Below are 19,899 nucleotides of genomic sequence, written 5' to 3' on the forward strand. Positions count from 1 at the left end.
TCATACTAAAGTTAAATGTTTTTTGCTGATTGATTAGGAGATATTGATATTCTTTTTCATTTTTAACATGCCACTGACAATCATTCATGTCTGTAACAAACTGGACACAATTTCACTATGAAAACCTAATTAAAAAGTGCATTCTGTAAGAGGGGGGGGAATAAATGCTGAAAAGGCTTTAAACATGCACTATACATTAGGGGTGTAACAGTACACAAAATTCACGGTACCTCGGTTTGGTTCAATTTCGGTAGCAGGGAAGAAACAAAACAAAACTGCTTTTTTAATTTTTTTAATGCAGTTTATTGTTATTTAGTAGATTTGTGATCAAATTCGTGATTTTTTCTTATTTTTTAGAAAAAATCCCTGTTTGATTAAATGATATATAAAAGAATATTTCAGAAAATGTTATTTAAAAAATTAATTATTTAAAAATAATTAATAGAATAAATCAAATGAATGCAAAACTTTATTATATTGATAAAATTCAGCAAACAATGAAATCGGCATAAACGAAATTGATTAAATAAAATAAATAAATATATAATCAAATTACATTTGTTAGGGCTGTACAGATGTGTGTTATACAATTAATATTTACGTTTATAAATTCTCTTATTTTTTCTGATATACTTAACTTTTCTACTTATTTCAGCCTACTTTGAATGAAGGATAAAAAGAATTAAGACATTTGTTATTCACTCCCTCGATATGTGGAATTGTCAGGATTTTCTCCTTTTAAGAGAAATTCTTGAAGCTGGATATGGAATGCTAAAAAAAAAAAAAAAAAATGGCCAGCGGCTAATGCTATGAATTGTTTAGCGTTTTCATGTATGCGTAAAACAAATCGTATTTCCTGTAAGTAGTGATCAGCCACAGTGACACTGCGCTATGTTTCTTTATTATACCCCTGACACATGTGCTCCAAACCGAAAGCCTTTTACCGAAAAACTTTGGTACGAAAACGTGAACAGTTACACCCCATAAACAAAAATATTGGGGGGGGGGGGAACCAGACCTTTCCACTCACATGCGATTCTTCCCCAAATTGTTAGAGCTGTGAGAAGTTGAAGCACACAATTGAATAGAAATAAATCTTTTGGCTTTTGTTTGCTAAGAGACAATGACCACAAAAGTCTTGGTGTAATACTGAAAATAAGGCAGCAACCAACAATTTAGCACAAGAGTCACAATTTCTAATCTGATTTCCATTCAGTTGAACCAAAATAGAATCCCCCCCAGATTGATATAATGTCTATCTATTGCATGTACTTTTTGGATGGAAAATTTTAGACTCTGGTTCTCTGCCACAGCCCTAAAAAAGAGGCAAGTTAAGTTAGGGCTTTTGGACTGGAGGGAGGTGTCTGTAGTTTATACCATACGCAGGTCCCGCTCGCAAAGAAGGTGCACACCCAGACCTGCAGTAATCGTGGTCGTGAGGGAAGTTTGCTGCAGAGAAGACCATGGCTTTAGATAACAGCAAAAAGGAAAATAGAAATCTCGGAGCATTCAGAGTTTTGGTTTTACCTGAGGGGAGGTGTGAGATCTGACGTGTTTTATTCCTGTACAAGGCTGAAGAAAAAGTTTTTTTTTTTTAGATTTACATCTGAAACATCAGAAGTACTCAAGCCAATTTATTTGTAAAAGATATACACCGATGAGGCATAACATTATGACCACCTGCCTAATATTGTGCCCCCTTTTGCTGCCAAAAACTGCTCTGACTCATCGAGCATTAACATCATTAACTTCTTCAGCAGTTTAAACTACAGAAACTCGTCTGTTGGATCGGACCACACGCCCCAAGCCTTCGCTCCCCACGTGCATTAATGAGTCCCTGATGCCGGTTCCCCACTGTTCCTTTCTTGGAGCACTTTTGATAGATACTGACCACTGCAGACATCCCACAAGAGCTGCAGTTTTGGAGATGCTCAGACCCAGTCGTCTAGACGTCACAATTTGGCGATCAATTCCTAACGCTTAGCCTTTTTCCTGCTTGTAACACGTCAACTTTGTAACCAAAGTGTTCACTTGATGCCTAACAAATCCCACCCACTAACCGGTGCCATGAGTAAGAGATAACCAGTGTTATTTACTTTCTATGCTTTACATGTGTTGGATTGGAAGATCTTGAGTGACCTGCTGTAGAGCTCTGACCTTGATGAATTGTAACGCTGACTGCACTCCAGGCCTCCTCACCTCAACTACATCAGTACCTGATTTTACACTTTTTATTCTCAAAAAAGTGCAGGTTATTATAACAGCAAATGGGGAATAATTGTGGAATGGGATGTTCAAAAAGCACATTGAAATCCTATCGGGGGTCCACAAACATTTTATGAGACACATCATGTTTGCTTGGACTCAATATTTAAAAAGGTCTACCTGGTTCTTCCACTTCAGCTGCTTTGTCTTTCATTTGAGTTATTGTATCTTCAGATTTCTCAGAATCCAGCTTATGGGTGCTGTCCTGTGAGCTGGTGGGGTCCAGGAACACGTCCAGCAGGGAGCTGGAGTCTGATAACACCGCCACGCTGTCCTGACTCTGCTCTGGAAATGGAAAACAAGTGCACTACTTTAAAGTTTGATCGACAAGAAATCAAAGCTAGTGCCAGGGCATTGTTTAAAGCAAGAAAGAACCCTGCCATGCTGATAAGCTGCAATCGTGTAAATTGTAGATTCGAGATGAGAAAATTCCTTAAAAGTTTGCAGATTTTTAATTAATTTTTAATTATTATTTTTTATGCCAGGATCGGTGTTAAGATGGAATTTTCCGTGAGACAGAATCAAGTGCACGGTGTATTCACAAAGCATGAGAGAATGGCTGGTCTCTCACATGAAGTGTTCTATTGTACTTCCTCTAAAAACATTAGATTTTTTTTTTCTCTAAAGAAAATGTTCAGGAACGTTTCTTTCTCCTGCTGAGAAACCGAGAGAAATTCAGCAACTGGATCTGGCAGCAATGGTGCCAAATTGTCAATAAACAGTTTAATTGAAATTGCCAATGTACTGGCTAACTCAGCATGGGGTAGGAGGGAAAAAAAAAAAACACAAAAACAACAAACTGTCAGCAAAATATGGAGCTGAAGCACATAAGGAAGGTTTGGTAGAAGCAGTTAAGCAATTAGGTAGTGACCAATTATTAACATTTTTAAATCTTTTTTTAAATGACAGTATAGTCTATAATCCAGGCTGTCTACAATGTGTGAAGACACACACGCACACACGCGCACACACGCGCACACACACGCACACACACGCACGCACACACACGCACGCACACGCACGCACACACACACAGACCTGCTGCAGTCATACAGTGAAGCAAAATACAGCTGCTGAATGCTATAATGTTGTTTAGTAGTGTATCAGGACAGACAGTAGAGCAGTGGCAGAGAACCCACTTCACATTTAATCCCAACATTAAATATGTGATGATATGATTTCTACTGAATCCAAAACAAACAAGTAGTGCACCAAAAGAGCATTGTAGGGTTTGGATCTTCAATATTCTCGAAATTTAACAGAGTCGTAAACTTACTGAATAAATAAATAAAATTTTCCCCCCCCCCAGACTTCGCTGTTGTGGGGATTTTCTACTGGAACAAAGTCATGACACTTTGGTACTTGAGTCCTACCTGCTTTCTCACCTATTCGTTTGTACAATCCGCTCAAACAGATCATGTCCAGTCATTTCCAGTAACTCAGTGCAATTGTGTCACAGAGTTACATCGACTTTCAGACCAGTGCATTTTGACCACTTGCTTAAAATTGTGTTGTTCCCCCTTTTGCTGCCAAACAATAATCGTGACCCGTCGATCATTAACAGCATGAACAACTTCAGCAGTTTGACCTAAAGGAGCTCGACTGTCGGATTGGACCTCAGGGCCAGACTTCACTCCCTGCGTGACCCTGTCGCTGGTTCCCCACCGTTCCTTCCTTAGAGCACTTTTGCTAGAAACTGATCACTGCAGCCTGGAACAGTCCACAAGAGCTGCAAGTTTTGGCGATCACAATTTGTTCCTTTAGTAAACTCGCTCAAATCCTGACCCATTTTTTTTCCTGCTTCTAACACGTCATCTTTGAGGACAAAATTTTCACTTGTTGCCTAATAAATCCCACCCACTAACAGGTGCCATGAAGAAGAATTTTTTTTTTATTCACTTCACTGCTCAAATGTTCATAATGTTCACATATAAGGTGATTTCCATTAGGCTGAGATACAAGATCTATTACGTGCACTGTTTGTTAGCTTTTTATATCAGGCAGGGGTCTGCGAAGAAAATTTGGTCTCTGGTTCTCTGCCACAGCCCTAAAAAAGAGGCAAGATAAGTTAGGGCTTTTGGACTGGAGGGAGGTGTCTGTAGTTTATACCATACGCAGGTCCCGCTCGCAAAGAAGGTGCACACCCAGACCTGCAGTAATCGTGGTCGTGAGGGAAGTTTGCTGCGGAGGAGACCATGGCTTTAGATAACAGCAAAAAGGAAAAAAAAAAAATCTCGGAGCATTCAGAGTTTTGGTTTTACCTGAGGGGAGGTGTGAGATCTGACGTGTTTTATTCCTGTACAAGGCTGAAGAAAAAGTTTTTTTTTTAGATTTACATCTGAAACACCAGAAGTACTCAAGCCAATTTATTTGTAAAATATATATATGTATGTATACCCAGGTGAGCCCAGTACAGATCAAACCCACACACCAGAAATTGGCAACCATTTCTATACCCAAACATATGCATATAAATTTTTTTTTTTCAACCTCCTTCCCAGTGCAAGTGAGCCACAGAAAGACAAAGAAACACAGTTGAGCGGTTGTCATTTAGCAAACACAGCCGAACAAAGTGCATTGTGGGATGTTAAGGAAATTTGTTTTCATAAGTCCAGAGTGCAAATTCATCATCCCACCATGCATTGATTAAGAAGCAGCAAGTGCAAAGCAGACCAGAGGCAGGCAAAGAGGGAGCAGGCAGGTAGGCAGCAGGGAGAAAGGGAGCCTGAGTAGGCTGCAGGAAAAAATGGGAACATGGCAACACAGCTGCAGGGGCCACACTTCAAGAGCGCAAATTCATAAACTTACTTGACTGGCGTCGACGTTTTGTCCCTCCCGAATATACAATATTTTACAAAACACTTGACTCTGGATGATGGTATCAAATTGTGGTGATTTCCCTTGACTCTAATAGTTTATGTTAATTGTTAAAGCAAAGTTGTGCTCAGCATTTTATTCGTGATGAGGACTTTTCCACTACAGCGTTGCCCTTTCACCTTGTTTAGCATAAAAATATAAAACAAAACACACACAGTCTGAATTACTTTCCATAGTTGGAATTCGGAGTCAAATTGTTTCAGGAATCAAACTGCAAATTTGTTTGGACGCACACCTCTTTCTGATGCCCTTGGGCTGCTGGTTTAATTTGTGATTATGGTAAAGCTATCGTCTACACATTAAATCAGAAGGGCTACCAACAGGCTTTCCAGATCTGTTTTTCAGCCTCGTGTATGAATAAAGCATTCCAAAGAGACATGCTAAGCGAGTTCACTAATCAGTCCAGTAAGCGGGTCAGGCCGGCCATCTGACATACATTCAAGAGTACGGCTTGTTTAACTAAATAAATAAATAATAAAAATAAAAAACACTGCATTTTTCCAGTAAATTCTATTCTATAAATTCTCAGCACAAGGAAAAAGGGTAAATAAATACCCAAGTTAAAATGCTAACATAAAAAATTTTTTTTTTTGCAGCTACCCGAATAAAGGGGTTATTTAATAGTGTGTACGGTGTACGTCGTACATGGTGCGGGCAGAGTCTCTTATTTAGAGAATAGCATTCGTGTATGATTCCTGAAAACAAGTTGCGCTCCGTTTATGTAACATAATAATACACCAAAAGAGAAAAGAGTATAGTTTAGGCTGCTTTCCAGACCGTGTTCGATAGACAGCTTACAAACAGCTCAGTCTGCCTGAAGGAACTCTATTCTCAACACATCTTTTGTTAAAATGCTATGAATGATTTTTAAATAAATCAGGATAAACGTGGCACATTTTTTCCAAACTGCATCATTCTACTGAGCCACACTCATCATCCTGTCCTTTTCTGACTACTAGCGACAAAAACACCCCCCCGTAAACATGGTGGACCCTGCCAGCTTTGCCGCTCATGTTGCCATGATCCTCAGCGTGCGGATGGTAAGAGCAGGGGTGGGAGGAGTTGTTATAAACCCAAGCCCGTTGGCCAAACCCTTGAGTGGGGCTTAGCCATCATTCTTATGATCATGGTCACCCCCAGGTAAGTGAGTGTGTAAGTGAGTAGAAACTCCAGGCCACGTGGTACAGTACCGTCCTGCGGCTGCCCCTGCCTCTGCTGCAGCTTTTTACGTTTGGCGTAATCGTGGTCGAGTGGAGTGACCACGCATGGGGGGGAAGTCACACCTGCCGCACCGTCGTTGGGCAATGCTGTCGCCATGGTTACGGCTGCCGCTGTCGAGTTAGCCGATGTCGACGGAGTCACCGCTGGGGATGAGTGCGAGTCTTCCTCGTTCAGAGAAGGGGGTTTTCCCCTGAGGAAAGGGTAAAAAAAATAGTGCGCTTAATAGTCCGGAAATTACGATATATCACAACAACAAAAAACACACACAAATACGTTGTGAACAACTGGCCTTAATCAAGTCCTAAATAAAATGTTTTTCTTTTTAAGGCCTGAAATTTAGATTTTTAAATGTGTCATGACGGATTACTGACCATTTTTGACCATTTGTAGTGATAGCATCACTATAAAAATATAGCCATGGACCACCATAAAAATGGCTGGAATGAATCCAGACGTACTTGTCGCTTGCTTTTGGCATGCTCTTCTCCTCTCCGCGTGCGAAAGGGCCGACCGCTGCTTCAGTGAGCATGTTAAAGAAAAGATCGTAGTCCAGATGGTCCTTCTGCTCAGATTCTTCGTTGCCATCCTCATCCTCTAACAGCTTCAGAATGGTGGCAGCCGTACGGAAGAACAGCTGTGATGGAGAGAACAGATATACGAAAATAAAGTGCTTTCCAAAAAAATTTACACTTATAAAATAAAAATTAAAAAAAGCTTTATTTCATGACTTTCATAACTTACTTCTAGCGCCTCCATTGCCAGATCAGGTGGGTTGTGGTAGTGGATTTTTCGGGGATACCGGGCAGCTTCCTCATGGAGAAAATAAGCAGACTGGGTAGGAAGAGATTAAAATAAATAAATAAATAAATACAAATAAAAAGCATAATATAAAGTCACACAGAAAAAACTATATATATCGTTATAATTGTATTGTACATTATATCTATTTTTGAGTATTAAAGTTTGATAGATCAGTTAGTTCACCTGTTTGTACAGCTTTAAATAGTCTTTCTGTGGTAACTTGCGTTTCTCTGAAATCTTGCCCAGCATGTAGTGTATCAGCCACTCTTCCTCATTACAGTCTCCTCCACATTTGGACGCACTCTGGAAGCACTTATATGCCGTCTCCAGCATCGAATCCTTACGTTCCTCCATCTGTGCGCACACACGGTAATTATCCCACAGCTTGTATACACCGTTTACAACGCAGGCAATGCATTCATTCCTTTACTCACCGATTTGGTGAGATCTGGCGGCATCTCGTTCCTCCACTGCTTTAGCTGCCTGGAGGCAAAGGAGTGCAGGGCGTAGGACATGGCGCCGTACTCGATCCACAGGCTCAGATTGGAGCTGTCGATCTCCAGCGCCCGCTTAAAACACGTCAGCACAGCGAGCGAGTGCTTCCACACAGGCCCGTCGCTCTTTAGCTCGTTTGAATTCAGCTTGTCCTGGATGCGAGTGGCCCTGGCCAAAGCCATCCCAGCCCAGGAGTCAAACCTGGGATAATATAGTCACACTTTACTCTGGGATATAATTTTACCAATGTGTAGAACAAGAAGAGAATCACAAGACAGGGACAAGAATAATAATAATAAAAAAATAGTTAATTGGGCCATTCTTTACATTAGTTAATAATTAAAAAAACAAACAAAAAAAAAACAGGACTAACCTGTTGGGGCACACACAAATGTCATGCATGTAAAATTTAATGGCTTTGGCCTGCTCTTTGTTTTTAAAGTGGTAGTCTGCCAAAAGGTAGTACAACTCGTTGACCAGAGGGGGTGCTGGGGGGGTCCCTTCTGGGAGTGATGGTGCCTGGATAAACACACGCAGGGCACGTGTATTGGATTACTCAAAACAAATAACATCATCTTTTAACTCAGTTGTGACAAATATCAAATAGCAATCTAAACAAAAGGAGAATTCAAGGTTTAGCCTTGTGTCAGTGTATGGAGGAGAGGTCATATTATTCTCAGTGATGGAAAGCAATACACTTTTAAAAATGTAGTTACTTGAACCATCAATGCCTAAAAAAAAAAGCACACGTTATTACCAGCTACGAATTGACTTATCTGATAAAGATTTCATTATGCGGCCAGGCGCTGTATAAATGATTAACTACGCAATTACATAAACAATCGAAAAGAAAAAACATTTATTATGTATTACACACAATGTATGAAATTAAGTTTTTGATTCGGAGGCGAAAAGTGCGGCGACTACGGTCGTTTTGAAACCGTCTCGCTTTAATACGTTCTAACAGCTCGTGCGTTTCCATCAAGTCACTGCACTATGACGTTACATTCGTGATTCTTTAATTCTTTAAGGGGGAATCCAAGGAGGACTTAAAGGGTGGTTATGCATTCAGACCTTGAGTGTGCCTCCTTCTATGTAGGCCGACACATCGTCGATAGAGAGCGTTGGCGCATCGGCGCAAGGGATGATTCCGGAAAGCCTCCTCAGCAGGTTGGCCAGATCCGCGGACACTGTGCTTGTCTTATAACTGTCAAACTCTGGCAGGGTCTTGGGTTTGAAGTACTCGAACATGAAGAAAGCGTCGCTCCACTGCAGCTCCACCTGAGACAGACAGGAAGAGAAGCTGCATTAAGCAAATGCTTTACTAGGACAGTTGAAGGAAACGTGAGCGGTCAACGTTTGAGTTTATAGAGGTCTTTTGCGGGCATGGATTTCGAAATTTTCATTATGGTTGAAAAATTGTTAAAAATTGGCCTCTAATTAAGTACATTTAGTTTTTGTTCAAAGCCTGAGTAGATTGTTTTCAGGGTTCATACACAGACTTCCCTAACGATCTTTAAGACCTTATTTAACATCTGAATTAATTGAAGAATGTAAATTCCATCTATAACATGCTAATTGTTACATTCTCTGATGTATGCCAGAGTCAGAATCTCTGATGTATTCTATTATATTACCAAATAATTAGTAAAAAAAAAAAAAGGTTAATAAAAGGTTGTATCATGTTCAATGCAGGGCATTTTAAATAAAAAATCCAATTTAATAAAATTTTTATTATTTATTATTTTCATTTTAAACTATAAAACTTCAATCCCACAGCAACAGAAGGATTGTCCACACTATTATGCTTTTCGTTTTAAAACTCATCTTCTCTCTGTTTTGGCTCTCCGCCCATGCTGAGACGGCGATTTCAGTCAACAAAAACGTAGCTTTTTTGAAAACTCTCTCTTTTCAAAACTGTGAAGCAACCCTGTGTTTTACTGCCCTTACAACAACCTGCTGACAATTATCTTTTTCATCACTTAACTGTGGCAGAAGGGGGACAGAAAAAGAACCGAACGTTAAAGGAAATGAGAAAACTTGAGGTAATTGCAAAGCAATTACAGCACGAGTCAAAAAAAACAAAAAAACCCCAGATCTGTCCTCTCTTTCCCCTGTTATCGAATGCATGCAGGGCTTTCCCCTCAAAGAAGAGCACTGAATAACGAGGATGTGTGTGTGTATATGTGGCCACAAGAGAACCAATCGCTTGATTAGTGCAGAATCGGCCTGCTGCAGACCTCATGCCACCCGGCTGCCTAATTAGCTCTGGGAAAACACTCGTAAACTCATTAAGTAACAAAGCTCACAAAGGAGCCTCGGGGAGAAGGTAATCAAGCAGAGAGAGGGGAGCTGGGACTCGAGCAGGAGATGCTGAATCAAACCCTGAGCAATCAAAGCCACTGTAGAGCAAAGAGCTATCGTCAACTGTAGGGGTAATGAGGCGGTGTACCTCTGAGACATATTTATAAGTCTTTTAGCTACTCTTCTTGTCTGTAAAGTGTATGCCTATGACACATTGTGCTCCTAAGGCTATTGTACTCTGATTGTTTGTATTGTCACAGGAGCTCTTGAACAGAGGTCGACTGATATGAGTTTTTCTCTGGCCTACACCAATGCCGATATTTAGAAATCGGGCAAGCCAATGGCTGACATATGATGCCGTTTTCTTTGGCCGATTTTATTTTTTCCACCCTTCATCTCACGGTTTAATAATTAAACATTACATAGAAAACGTATTAAACAACATAAGCCTCTCCAATCAGTGCACTGGTACCAAAATCTACCTGTAGCCTAAACTACAGCTGGTTAAAGGCTCGCTCTACTCTACTCTTGACCTAAGGAAAAATACCTGAAAACCTCTATAATCTTACTAAAAAGTTTCATAGTCCCACTACAAAATAGTTTGTCTGACAGTCAAGAACTGTGAGATATCAAACAAATTAATGTCCCATGTCCTGCATATCGTCCTATGCATGTCTGAACATATGTAGAATTTGCAACAGCATATTAAATGAACTGATCTAAATTGAATGTAATAGCTGAGGTGGGTGCTTTAATAAATGAGATGCGATGCACAAGCACAATCCTGTCAATAGATGTGGTGAATGGAGACTGCATACTGTTGTGGGCTTCCACACAGCAATTTATAAAAGGACTGCATTACAAACATCTTCCCCTTATTAATATATAAGAATGTGAATCTTCGACAGCGATATAATGAAAATTGTTATATTTCTGAAAGCTGTTATATTTCCTGGAGTAGAGATGGGTTTTTTCCAGATGTGGAAATGATACGTTAAACGCGAGCATTATGGGAATTTTTAACCACCGTTATCTGATATAACCTGAATCACTTAGATTTAGCTCAAGTTCACTGCAGCGTGAAACTGTATTAATCAGCTTGTTCAAAGAAGGGAATTTATTGTGTGAGAAAATCACACATAGCGCGCAAGAATTGATTCATCTTTTACTGGCTCCTTTGATCAAAATCTTTTCAGTGTTATAGGCAGGGAAAAAAAAAAAGATTTCCAGCTGAATTTTCCCCAGAACGAAACAAAGCAGTGTAATGAAACTGTGGGACTACCTGTGGTGCAGCGTGCTCCTCCAGGTAACGCGCTTTGCTCTTCTTGCTTGGGTACGAGTACAGGCAGTAGAAGCACTGTTCCAGTGCCGTCTCCAGGTCCTCCTTATAAGGCAGAACACTGGGTTCGGCTAGCTTCTCCTGCAGTACACGCACCTGCGGAGGACACACGCAAATGGTATATGGTTAAATGGTTTATTAAACTGGGAGAAGAGGGTATGTGGTGACATTCCAGAAAGTGATTACTGTTTTCAGACTCACAAAGAACTTGAGCAGAGCGCCGTCTGAGTTGCAGCACCAGGACCGGCGGCCCAGGTACTCGTGTGCTGTGTTTAACAACATCAGCGACGCAGGAAACAGTGGATTGTTGTCATCTAGAGAACGTACAAATACAAAGCACATTGCTAAACAAACGTTTGCGGATTTCATTACTCATCTGTTCAATGTGTGCTCTGCATGGCAGCGCTTCAGACAGACAGATTCTCTCCACTCTTCTGCAAAGATGTCCCACTAGATTGTGGAGTGTACTTGTGGACATTTGTGTTCATCAGTCACAATGTTGTTAGGTACTGATGTAGGTGAGGAGGCCTGGGGTGCAGTCAGTGTTCACAACCATCCCAAAGGTGTTAAGTAGGGTTTAGATCAGAGCTCTATAGCAGTCCACTCAAGAACTTCCTCTCCAAACCATATCTTCATGAAGCTCGCTTTGTGCACAGGACCATTGCCATGCTGGAACAGGTTTGGGTTTCCAAGTTCAAGTGAATGCAAAAATGTTCTTATACTGCATCCAACAACGTTTAATACAATTGTGTGCCTCCAACATTGTGGTAACAGTATGGAAAAGAACCACATATGGCAGGAAAGGTCAGATGTCCCAATACCTTTGTTCATATAGCATAGATAGACAGACAGACAGAGAGACAGACAGACAGAACTGAATACTATAATAATATTTCCCCTAATAGTAAGATTTGCAGACTATACCATCATCCTCATCATCAGCTTGGTGCTGGCGGAGTGTGCAGTTCAGCTCGGCCTCGTCCGGCTTGAGCAGGTGGTAGAGCAGCATCCACGGCAGCATGGAGGAGAAGTGAGGCTCCTTAGGGTCATCAGGCAACACCATACTGCAGGCTATTAGCTGCAGGGAAAACAGAATTATCAGACACACCTTCACCAAACAAATTATATTAGATCTGCAAAGAGTAAACAAACACACACACACACACACAAACCTGTATGAGGTTGTTGGCAAGGCGAGGCAGGTGGGTGGTCAGTGGTATGCTGGTGAGAAGGCGTGGCTGTTCCGTGATGCATTGTTCGATTCCTCGCAACATTGCCGTCACTGTGGCTACCCACTCCTCCTTAGCAGAGGGACTGCTGGGTAACATGGCGTTTATGTGCTGCATGGCCTCGTTCAGTGCCACTTCAGTGCTCTCCAGACACTGAGCATAATCCTTCAGGCGGAGCAGAGAGCTCTTTGGGACATGAGATGAATGAATATTTGAATAGGGAGCTAGTTGTGTACAATTGTGTGTGTGTGCGTGTGTGTATGTGTATCACCTGAAGCAGTAGCAGCTGTGCTGGTCTCTCAGGAGCAGAGCTGATATACTCCAATGACTTTGGCCGTGCTAAACTGGACCCGTAGTTCAGTGTGGGTTGGAGTAATCGCACCACGGACTGGTAGTCACCGGTTTCAAACAGCCTCTGAATCTCCTCCAGTGACTGGCACCTCTCTAAGGACTTCAGCTTCTTCTCAATCTAACACACACAAAATATTTTAATATAAAATAAGCTGCAGGGTTGTTTTTTTTATATCCTGCTGCTAAATAAATCCAGTGATACAAGACAAAACTTTTTTTTTATTGGGTGAACCCCTATAAATGTATTTGATGTGTAATACTGTACCTCCTCTAAAGAAATGACTGAATCCACACAAAGGTTAGGCATGTGGATGGAGAATTTGTCTCCTTCCCCGGTGTGAAGCTGGCTCTTTAGTAGTCCAATGCACACATCATAGCGCTCCAGTGCCTCTTCCATGTCACCCTACAATCCAGAACAATGCATTGGACTTATTCTGACATACTGAAATAAGCTCACACAGTCAATGCAATAGCAAACATTATAATGCAAGTTAACCATTAAAGGATCCAAGGAAAACAAAGACAAGCATCAGCGCATTTGAGTCTGTTACCTGGAAAGCGAGGTGCCGACCCTTGAGCCAGTGCACTCTGAGAGCAAAGAACAGCCAGTCTCGCTCGAAAATGTCTGTCTGAGAAGAGGCCATAATCAGCATGTACAGATCAGTCAGGAAGCAGCTCTCCTGGCTGTCATGCATGCCGTAATCACCCCCGTGCCCGGACACAGTCTTCCTCTGAGAAGCTGAGAAGACAAAATACAACAAACATTATTGCTGGGAAACCGCTGCTGTAAAAGAGGAATAAAACACTTGGAGTGGTGTTTTAGGATATTAAGCCTGGGTTGCTAACGGTATTGCTTCTTTACTCCTACTCTGTATAACATCTGCTATTAACATTTGTCTTGAGTGATCCGATTCTGAGTGGACAGCCGAGACCGTAAAAAGCCCTCTCCAGTGACCACTTGTGATCACATTTCGTACACCATTTCCACTCAAGAAAGGCTGGCACGCATATTAATCATATGTGATTCTGTAGTTATTATGGAGGGACATGGGGTATATCGGTAGGAGAATGCTGAGGATGGAGCCGCCAGGAAGGAGGAAAAGAGGAAGGCCAAGGTGGAGGTTTTTGGATGTGGTGATGGAAGACATGCAGGTAGTTGGTATGAAAGAGGCAGATGTAGAGGACAGAGGTGTATGAGTCGCTCTGGAGACCCCTAATGGGAGCAGCCGAAAGAAGAAGAAGATGATTCTTACTGTTCTTTCCCTTAGTGAGGGCCCAAATCTCCAACTGCATTTCCATACAAGACAAACTCATGATCATCATCTCCTATAACACACACACACACATACAACACAGTCTTATTAAAAAAAAGTGCATAAACCCACACACAAAAAAAAACCCAACCCATTAGATAATTTGCCTTTTGCTAGCCTTGCTCTCTCTCACACCTTTATATGCTGGTTGTTGGAGTCTCGGAGCAGTGGATTGGGAAGACCTGCACTGTGTCGCCTCCAGCAGTTGTAGATCTCCATCACCACTCCGCTTAGTCCAGGGGGCCACTCTTCCAGAAACTTCTGTCCTATTGCCTTCAAATAGCGCATAAGGAGTTCCAGGATGCCACCGTTCTCCATGTTAGCTAGCAGGAAGGAGTGCACCTCCTCATGCTCTGTGAAACAACACCCAAACTTTACCTTTGCAAAAGCAGAGTCGTTACAAGCCGAGATAAAGTGAAATAAAGAGTAAAAAAAAATAGTAGTAGTAAAGTGTTTACTGTGAAATGAAGTCAATAAAAATATTTTACAAAAGCTTTGATGCTGGTAATATTACGCTTTAGTACATAAATTACAGCACAGTATCAAAGGTTATACAGAGATAAAATACAGAGATCCAACTCTACCTTTCTCTGCTGAACTGATGTAGTCAGAGAGGTTCGACCCCGTGCCAGGGTTAAGCTTGGAGCTGGGTTTTGCCTCACACTGCCGGTCCATGTTACAAAGGCTTTCCTCATCCTCATCCATGTCAAACTTTCTCAGCCTTTCATAGAGATACACATATAGATCATAACCACAAGGATTTATACTAATAACAGAAAAATTACATATGAAAGTGAGATAATGCTGTTTGACTCAGTCCTGATCCGATCTAGATAAAGAGGTGAAAAGCATATTAATACCGTTGTGGTAGTAATTTAAGTAGCAGTTCTTGGAAGTCGATCTTTTCTTCCTTTTTGCTTTTGGTGTTGCGAACACGTGCGGATCTCCTCTTGGCCGTCTCTCCGCAGTCCTCGATCGTTCTCTTCCTCTTAGTGACCTTTTTCGCTTTATCGTTCAGATGAGAGTCGAGAACTAACAGAAAACGTAAATGTTCAGGGTAACTGAAATCGCATTAAATCTGGTTGTTTTAACCAAAATTATCCTGCAAGCTTTTTTCCCCCCAACTACATTTATCATTCACATGCACACAGCACACTCGCTGCAGGGCTACTGAGACTGTACCCCCTACATGAATTTCTCTATAACACACACCATTTCTTGAATCCTGCACGTCAAAAATATGCCAATCTTGCCAAATATTCACGTAAATTACACGAATGCTACATTAATTTATGTTTAAAACACCTGTGTGCTCTGTGTAAGCTATTGTGCAAAACAATTATACTGACAATTAAATCAATGTAAAAAAAATGTATTTTTTAAATCTGTATGAATTTGCATGTATGTCAGTTTACGGCCAAACAAAATGTTTAGATTTATTGTTAAATGTTTGTTTATGATAGAGTTTATATACATTTCCCCAAATTTCTAATTGCTGTAAATTCCCGGTAAATTTTCAACTTGAAATATTTTTTTTCATTCCCCCAATAAAGTTTCCATTGAAAGTTGCCGCTTCTTTGCAACCCTAATCTGAACAAAGAATTTAAAACCCGACACTGTATTTCAGAATTCTGCTGTACAATCATGAGTTTTCATATAGCTGCACTTCTTAAACTCTGCCATCATGAAATCTCTCAGTATAGAATCTGCAACGGACATCCTGATATAAATATTTGTAGGAAATCTGTAAGAAAATAGTACACAAATCCAGGTTTTCGATGACTGCAAATAAGCTCTCAATACTTGTTACTCACCACCAGGGGGTGCAGCAGTATTAGCAGAAGATGCAACAACAGCAGTACTAGTAGTACTAGTACCATTAAAAAAAACAGCGACAGCAGTAGTGGTTGTAGCAGTAGTGGTCACAGCAGTAGTGGTTGTAGCAGCAGTGCCAACCTCTATTGGGCTCTGGCTCACTTGTATCTGTCCTGTGTTGCTGCTGCTTTGAGCATGTGGCTGCAGGGGGCACTCAGGAGGCATGGACTGGCTGGCACTGGGGCTGCTGGAGTCTGCCGGAGGTGGAGGAACAGTCTCTGGTGCTGAAGCAGAGGTGGAGGACTGGGGAGACTCTGTGGCTGGTGCTGTCTGAACTGGCGGGGGGGCATCTGAAGGTGTCTGGAGGATGCAGTCGGGATCACGGTACATGGTAAGATCAATCCGACGACCGTAGTCGGGTCTTGGAACTAGGCACTCGTTCTGGTGTTTATACATGGTTAGGAGGCTCTCACCAACGTTCTTCCAACTGCAAAGATGTATAATGGCCATATGTTAAATTACCAGGATATATAAAGTTTATAGGATAAAGAAATTGCTGAAGAGGAACGAAAACAATATCAATAGTGCGCCTTTATCAGTATTGTTCAGCAGTTGACACGGGGGACTCACGTGAAGCGTTTGATGGGCTCCACCAACTGAAGGTCTTGCACGGGAGGTTGTGCCAGTTTCGCCTGTCTTTGTCTCCTCAGCTCTAAAGCCTCCTCTATAATACTGTGAGCTTCCTCCTCATCCGTGTGACCGTACTGCATGGTCATATCGCTAAGGACAGAACACACACACACACACACACACACACACACACACACACACACACACATACAGCACTCATAATCCTACAACCAAAGACAGATTTCTCTATACACTGTGATCTGTGTGAATATCAGAAAAGAGAGTGACATACAGTTTGGAGAACAGCTTCATAGAGTCTCGTCTAAGGCAGGGCTGCTCTTCAAAAATCTTTTCTTTCAGCACCCAGCCTTTATTGTAGCCTATATCCTTCTTCAGGGCCTTGCAAATATAGTACAGGCAACCTGCCAACCAGACACAGATGACAACCAAGTTATTCTTTAAATATTACTGCTGGAGCCAAAGAAATCTCAGAAACTCCATTATCACAAACCCCATTAAGGAATACGTACAACTGTAGTCACTTAGAGTGTACAGGACAGTGATGAGGCTGTCGAGGCACGGCCAGTGGTCAGGGTTACAGTTCAGTCCCACCTCAAAGGCATGACGAGCCAGTGGGATGCTCACTCTCCTCAGAGCCACCTGACCCAGCTTATACCACATGTTCACATCAGTGGAGTCCAGCATGACAGCCTGCGTAAAAATGGCACGCTTGTACATCGGGGACTGAACAGTCAGACACTTTCATAAATAACCTTTTTGCTAACAACTGGAGGACAAACGATAGTGAAGTTGGATTGTACTTGCCGATTAACCGATTAATCAACTGATATAAATAACACATTATATTCATAACTATATTAATAAACATTAAGGGAAATAAAATACATGCATTCAAACTGAAACAAAAAGTAACACTCCGAAGAAATAAAAACGGTTACATCCAAAATATTAATGTTTTAATAAACAGCACATGGCATCAGTGATTCGCCTCTAGAGGCCGCTCTTGTACTGTATAAAGCAACCCGGAAAAACTATCGGTATGGATTTTGGCCGATAAGGGAACAGTTTGACATAGAAAACTGGCATTTCTTCGATCCAAGCGGAGGATTTTTCTATTATATCGAAAGGGTTCTTTCATTCATACATGTAATGAGCATGATGAATTATTACCTCCACATAAAAGTTTGTCGCTGTATCCAGGTCTTCCTTGAGAACTGCGAGGCTAGCCAGGTTTTTATAAGTGGAATATTTCAGCATAAGCCCCGGGTGCTTCAGCCCAACCTTCTCATCTTCAGAAGCCACTGCCTGAAATAAAGGAAAAACCGAATCAATTGTTACAGCCGTTAGACGCAAAGTGCGATTTAAAAATCGCGGTACACACGTGCGTACCTCCTTAAGCAGCGGCGTCTTGAGGAGCTCGTGATAGGCTTTTGCCGACTCCTCGAACTTGTCATGCTTCTGCAGATCGAGAGCTCTGTGATACAACGCAAACGCCTCGGCTTCCTGCAGCACACCGTGACAGAAATGATGAATCGGTGCAGCTCGTTACTGAGACAAGGATAAAATTACAAACACTCACCAGGGCCTCTTTAGTCCGGCTCGGTTTTGCACTTCTAAAGGGATCCTCATGCTCGTCTGCAGTCTCGGAGGCTGCGTTGAGAGCAGCGATCCGGATCTGTAAACCCCGGCAAGGTTACATAATAAAGAGAGTGAATATATTACAGGTGGGGATTAGGGGTAAAACGATTCCTCGTGTAACTTGAGTTATTCGAATACAAAAATGCATCGAGGCAAATTATTTGTTAGGTCCATTTGACTACAAATGGAGCACTGTGTTTCCCCACGGACCGTTATTACTGATGCGCCACACACGAAACTCTGGACCGCTCTGGTAAATGCAGATGTTGCCGAATTAGGAATGGAGGAACGGGAAGAAAACATCGAGGTGCGAGGAGAAGAAAATTACAAAGTTTTGCATCATTTCAAACTAAAACAAACAACAGTGCGTTTACCTTCTTTAGAGTAATTTGAAAATGAATTTAATATTTTTATCTACGATTTTTTATTTATTTATATATTTGTATTTACTTTGTGATGTAATATGGCAATTAAGTGCACTAAGTCGGTTTAGTTTTCAAAGATATTCTTGTGTGCAATACCAGCAATTAAAATGTACATTTTCCTAAAAAGGAAACAAACGACTAGGTTATTTTAAGAGACCCGTCTTATTTTCTTCCGTATATTTAGTATTGCTCTTTAATAAAGAAAAAGTACTTCTTATCCGATTACTCTGTCAATCGATGAAATAATCGATAGATTACATGATTACTAAAATAATCGATAGCTGCAGCTCTAGTAGGAATACACTGTGGTTTAAAGAAAACATACGTACCATCTTCTTTTATGTGTGCTTCAGCATTGCCACTGTCTGCACAAATAAATATCAAATGAGTTATTATATAAAAATATGCATGCACACACACCTCACCTAATATACTTTTCAGGGAAAACATCTACACTGTCCAGATTCTTAAAGACTAAATGTCTCGAATGTTTATACGTTATACCTACGTCTCATATCTTAGTGGAAGTAGTGGATTAGCATTTATTTCAATCAAGAAAATCTTGCAAGTGATTTTCAGCAAATTCAGGTTTGTTATTTAATTGACCACTATCTGAGTATCCGACCTAACTGACTCTCAGCATGCTTCTGTTGTCACTCAGCATCTCCATTTATGCTTTTATGGCTCCAAACACGTCAATGGCCCTATCACACCATCTGTATGTACACCACTGACTCTCTGAACAGTATGGAGTGGGATTGGCAAAGGAGGCAAAGAAAAGCATAATTATTCTTACTATTTAAATGACTTATGCATTTATGTCTTTGTGCTTTGTATAAATGACACATTACACGTTAATAAAGACCGTGCGAATGTTTAGTCTGGACAGGATTGCTGCTGTAATAATAAAATACTATTTTTCCTCATGTCACATTTCATGATCACCTTACACACCGACCAGGCAAAACGTTATGACCATCTGCCTAATATTGTGTTGGCCCCCCTTTTGTTGCCAAAACAGTTCTGACCCATTGAGCATTAACCGATTTAACTTCTTTAGCAATTTGAGTTACAGGAGTGCATCAATTAGCCTCAGCCGCCCAGGACCCTTTCACAGGTTCCCCACTGTTCCTTCCTTGGACCACTTTTGATAGATACTGACCACTGCAGCCGGG

General features: G+C 41.2%; 1 protein-coding gene across 7 annotated transcripts in view; it reads right to left on the minus strand.

The window, feature by feature from the left end:
* Window positions 1-19,899, minus strand: part of cabin1 (calcineurin binding protein 1) — a 59,811-nt gene that overhangs the window by 39,041 nt on the left and 871 nt on the right. For 2 of the 7 annotated variants that reach the window (XM_046871413.1, XM_046871412.1), the window contains exons 2-31: window positions 19,054-19,089; window positions 18,241-18,336; window positions 17,832-18,164; window positions 17,171-17,351; window positions 16,933-17,062; window positions 16,641-16,790; window positions 16,010-16,497; window positions 15,056-15,227; window positions 14,780-14,916; window positions 14,331-14,548; window positions 14,136-14,208; window positions 13,434-13,621; window positions 13,148-13,285; window positions 12,803-13,000; window positions 12,475-12,717; window positions 12,227-12,380; window positions 11,504-11,616; window positions 11,246-11,398; window positions 8,734-8,940; window positions 8,033-8,178; window positions 7,599-7,860; window positions 7,348-7,518; window positions 7,105-7,194; window positions 6,822-6,997; window positions 6,333-6,553; window positions 4,527-4,571; window positions 4,375-4,446; window positions 2,386-2,550; window positions 1,528-1,572; window positions 1,378-1,449 (exon numbers count right to left, since the gene is read on the minus strand). In XM_046871413.1, coding sequence (XP_046727369.1) covers window positions 1,378-1,449; window positions 1,528-1,572; window positions 2,386-2,550; window positions 4,375-4,446; window positions 4,527-4,571; window positions 6,333-6,553; window positions 6,822-6,997; window positions 7,105-7,194; window positions 7,348-7,518; window positions 7,599-7,860; window positions 8,033-8,178; window positions 8,734-8,940; window positions 11,246-11,398; window positions 11,504-11,616; window positions 12,227-12,380; window positions 12,475-12,717; window positions 12,803-13,000; window positions 13,148-13,285; window positions 13,434-13,621; window positions 14,136-14,208; window positions 14,331-14,548; window positions 14,780-14,916; window positions 15,056-15,227; window positions 16,010-16,497; window positions 16,641-16,790; window positions 16,933-17,062; window positions 17,171-17,351; window positions 17,832-18,164; window positions 18,241-18,336; window positions 19,054-19,056 — 4,840 coding nt within the window. In that variant the 5' untranslated portion in view covers window positions 19,057-19,089. The remainder of the gene's footprint in view (window positions 1-1,377; window positions 1,450-1,527; window positions 1,573-2,385; window positions 2,551-4,374; window positions 4,447-4,526; window positions 4,572-6,332; window positions 6,554-6,821; window positions 6,998-7,104; window positions 7,195-7,347; window positions 7,519-7,598; window positions 7,861-8,032; window positions 8,179-8,733; window positions 8,941-11,245; window positions 11,399-11,503; window positions 11,617-12,226; window positions 12,381-12,474; window positions 12,718-12,802; window positions 13,001-13,147; window positions 13,286-13,433; window positions 13,622-14,135; window positions 14,209-14,330; window positions 14,549-14,779; window positions 14,917-15,055; window positions 15,228-16,009; window positions 16,498-16,640; window positions 16,791-16,932; window positions 17,063-17,170; window positions 17,352-17,831; window positions 18,165-18,240; window positions 18,337-19,053; window positions 19,090-19,899) is intronic. The other 5 variants (XM_046871414.1, XM_046871419.1, XM_046871417.1 and 2 more) reach the window with 5 other exon arrangements.

This window comes from Silurus meridionalis, chromosome 17, assembly GCF_014805685.1.
Source record: "Silurus meridionalis isolate SWU-2019-XX chromosome 17, ASM1480568v1, whole genome shotgun sequence".
NCBI classification, from domain to species: domain Eukaryota; kingdom Metazoa; phylum Chordata; class Actinopteri; order Siluriformes; family Siluridae; genus Silurus; species Silurus meridionalis.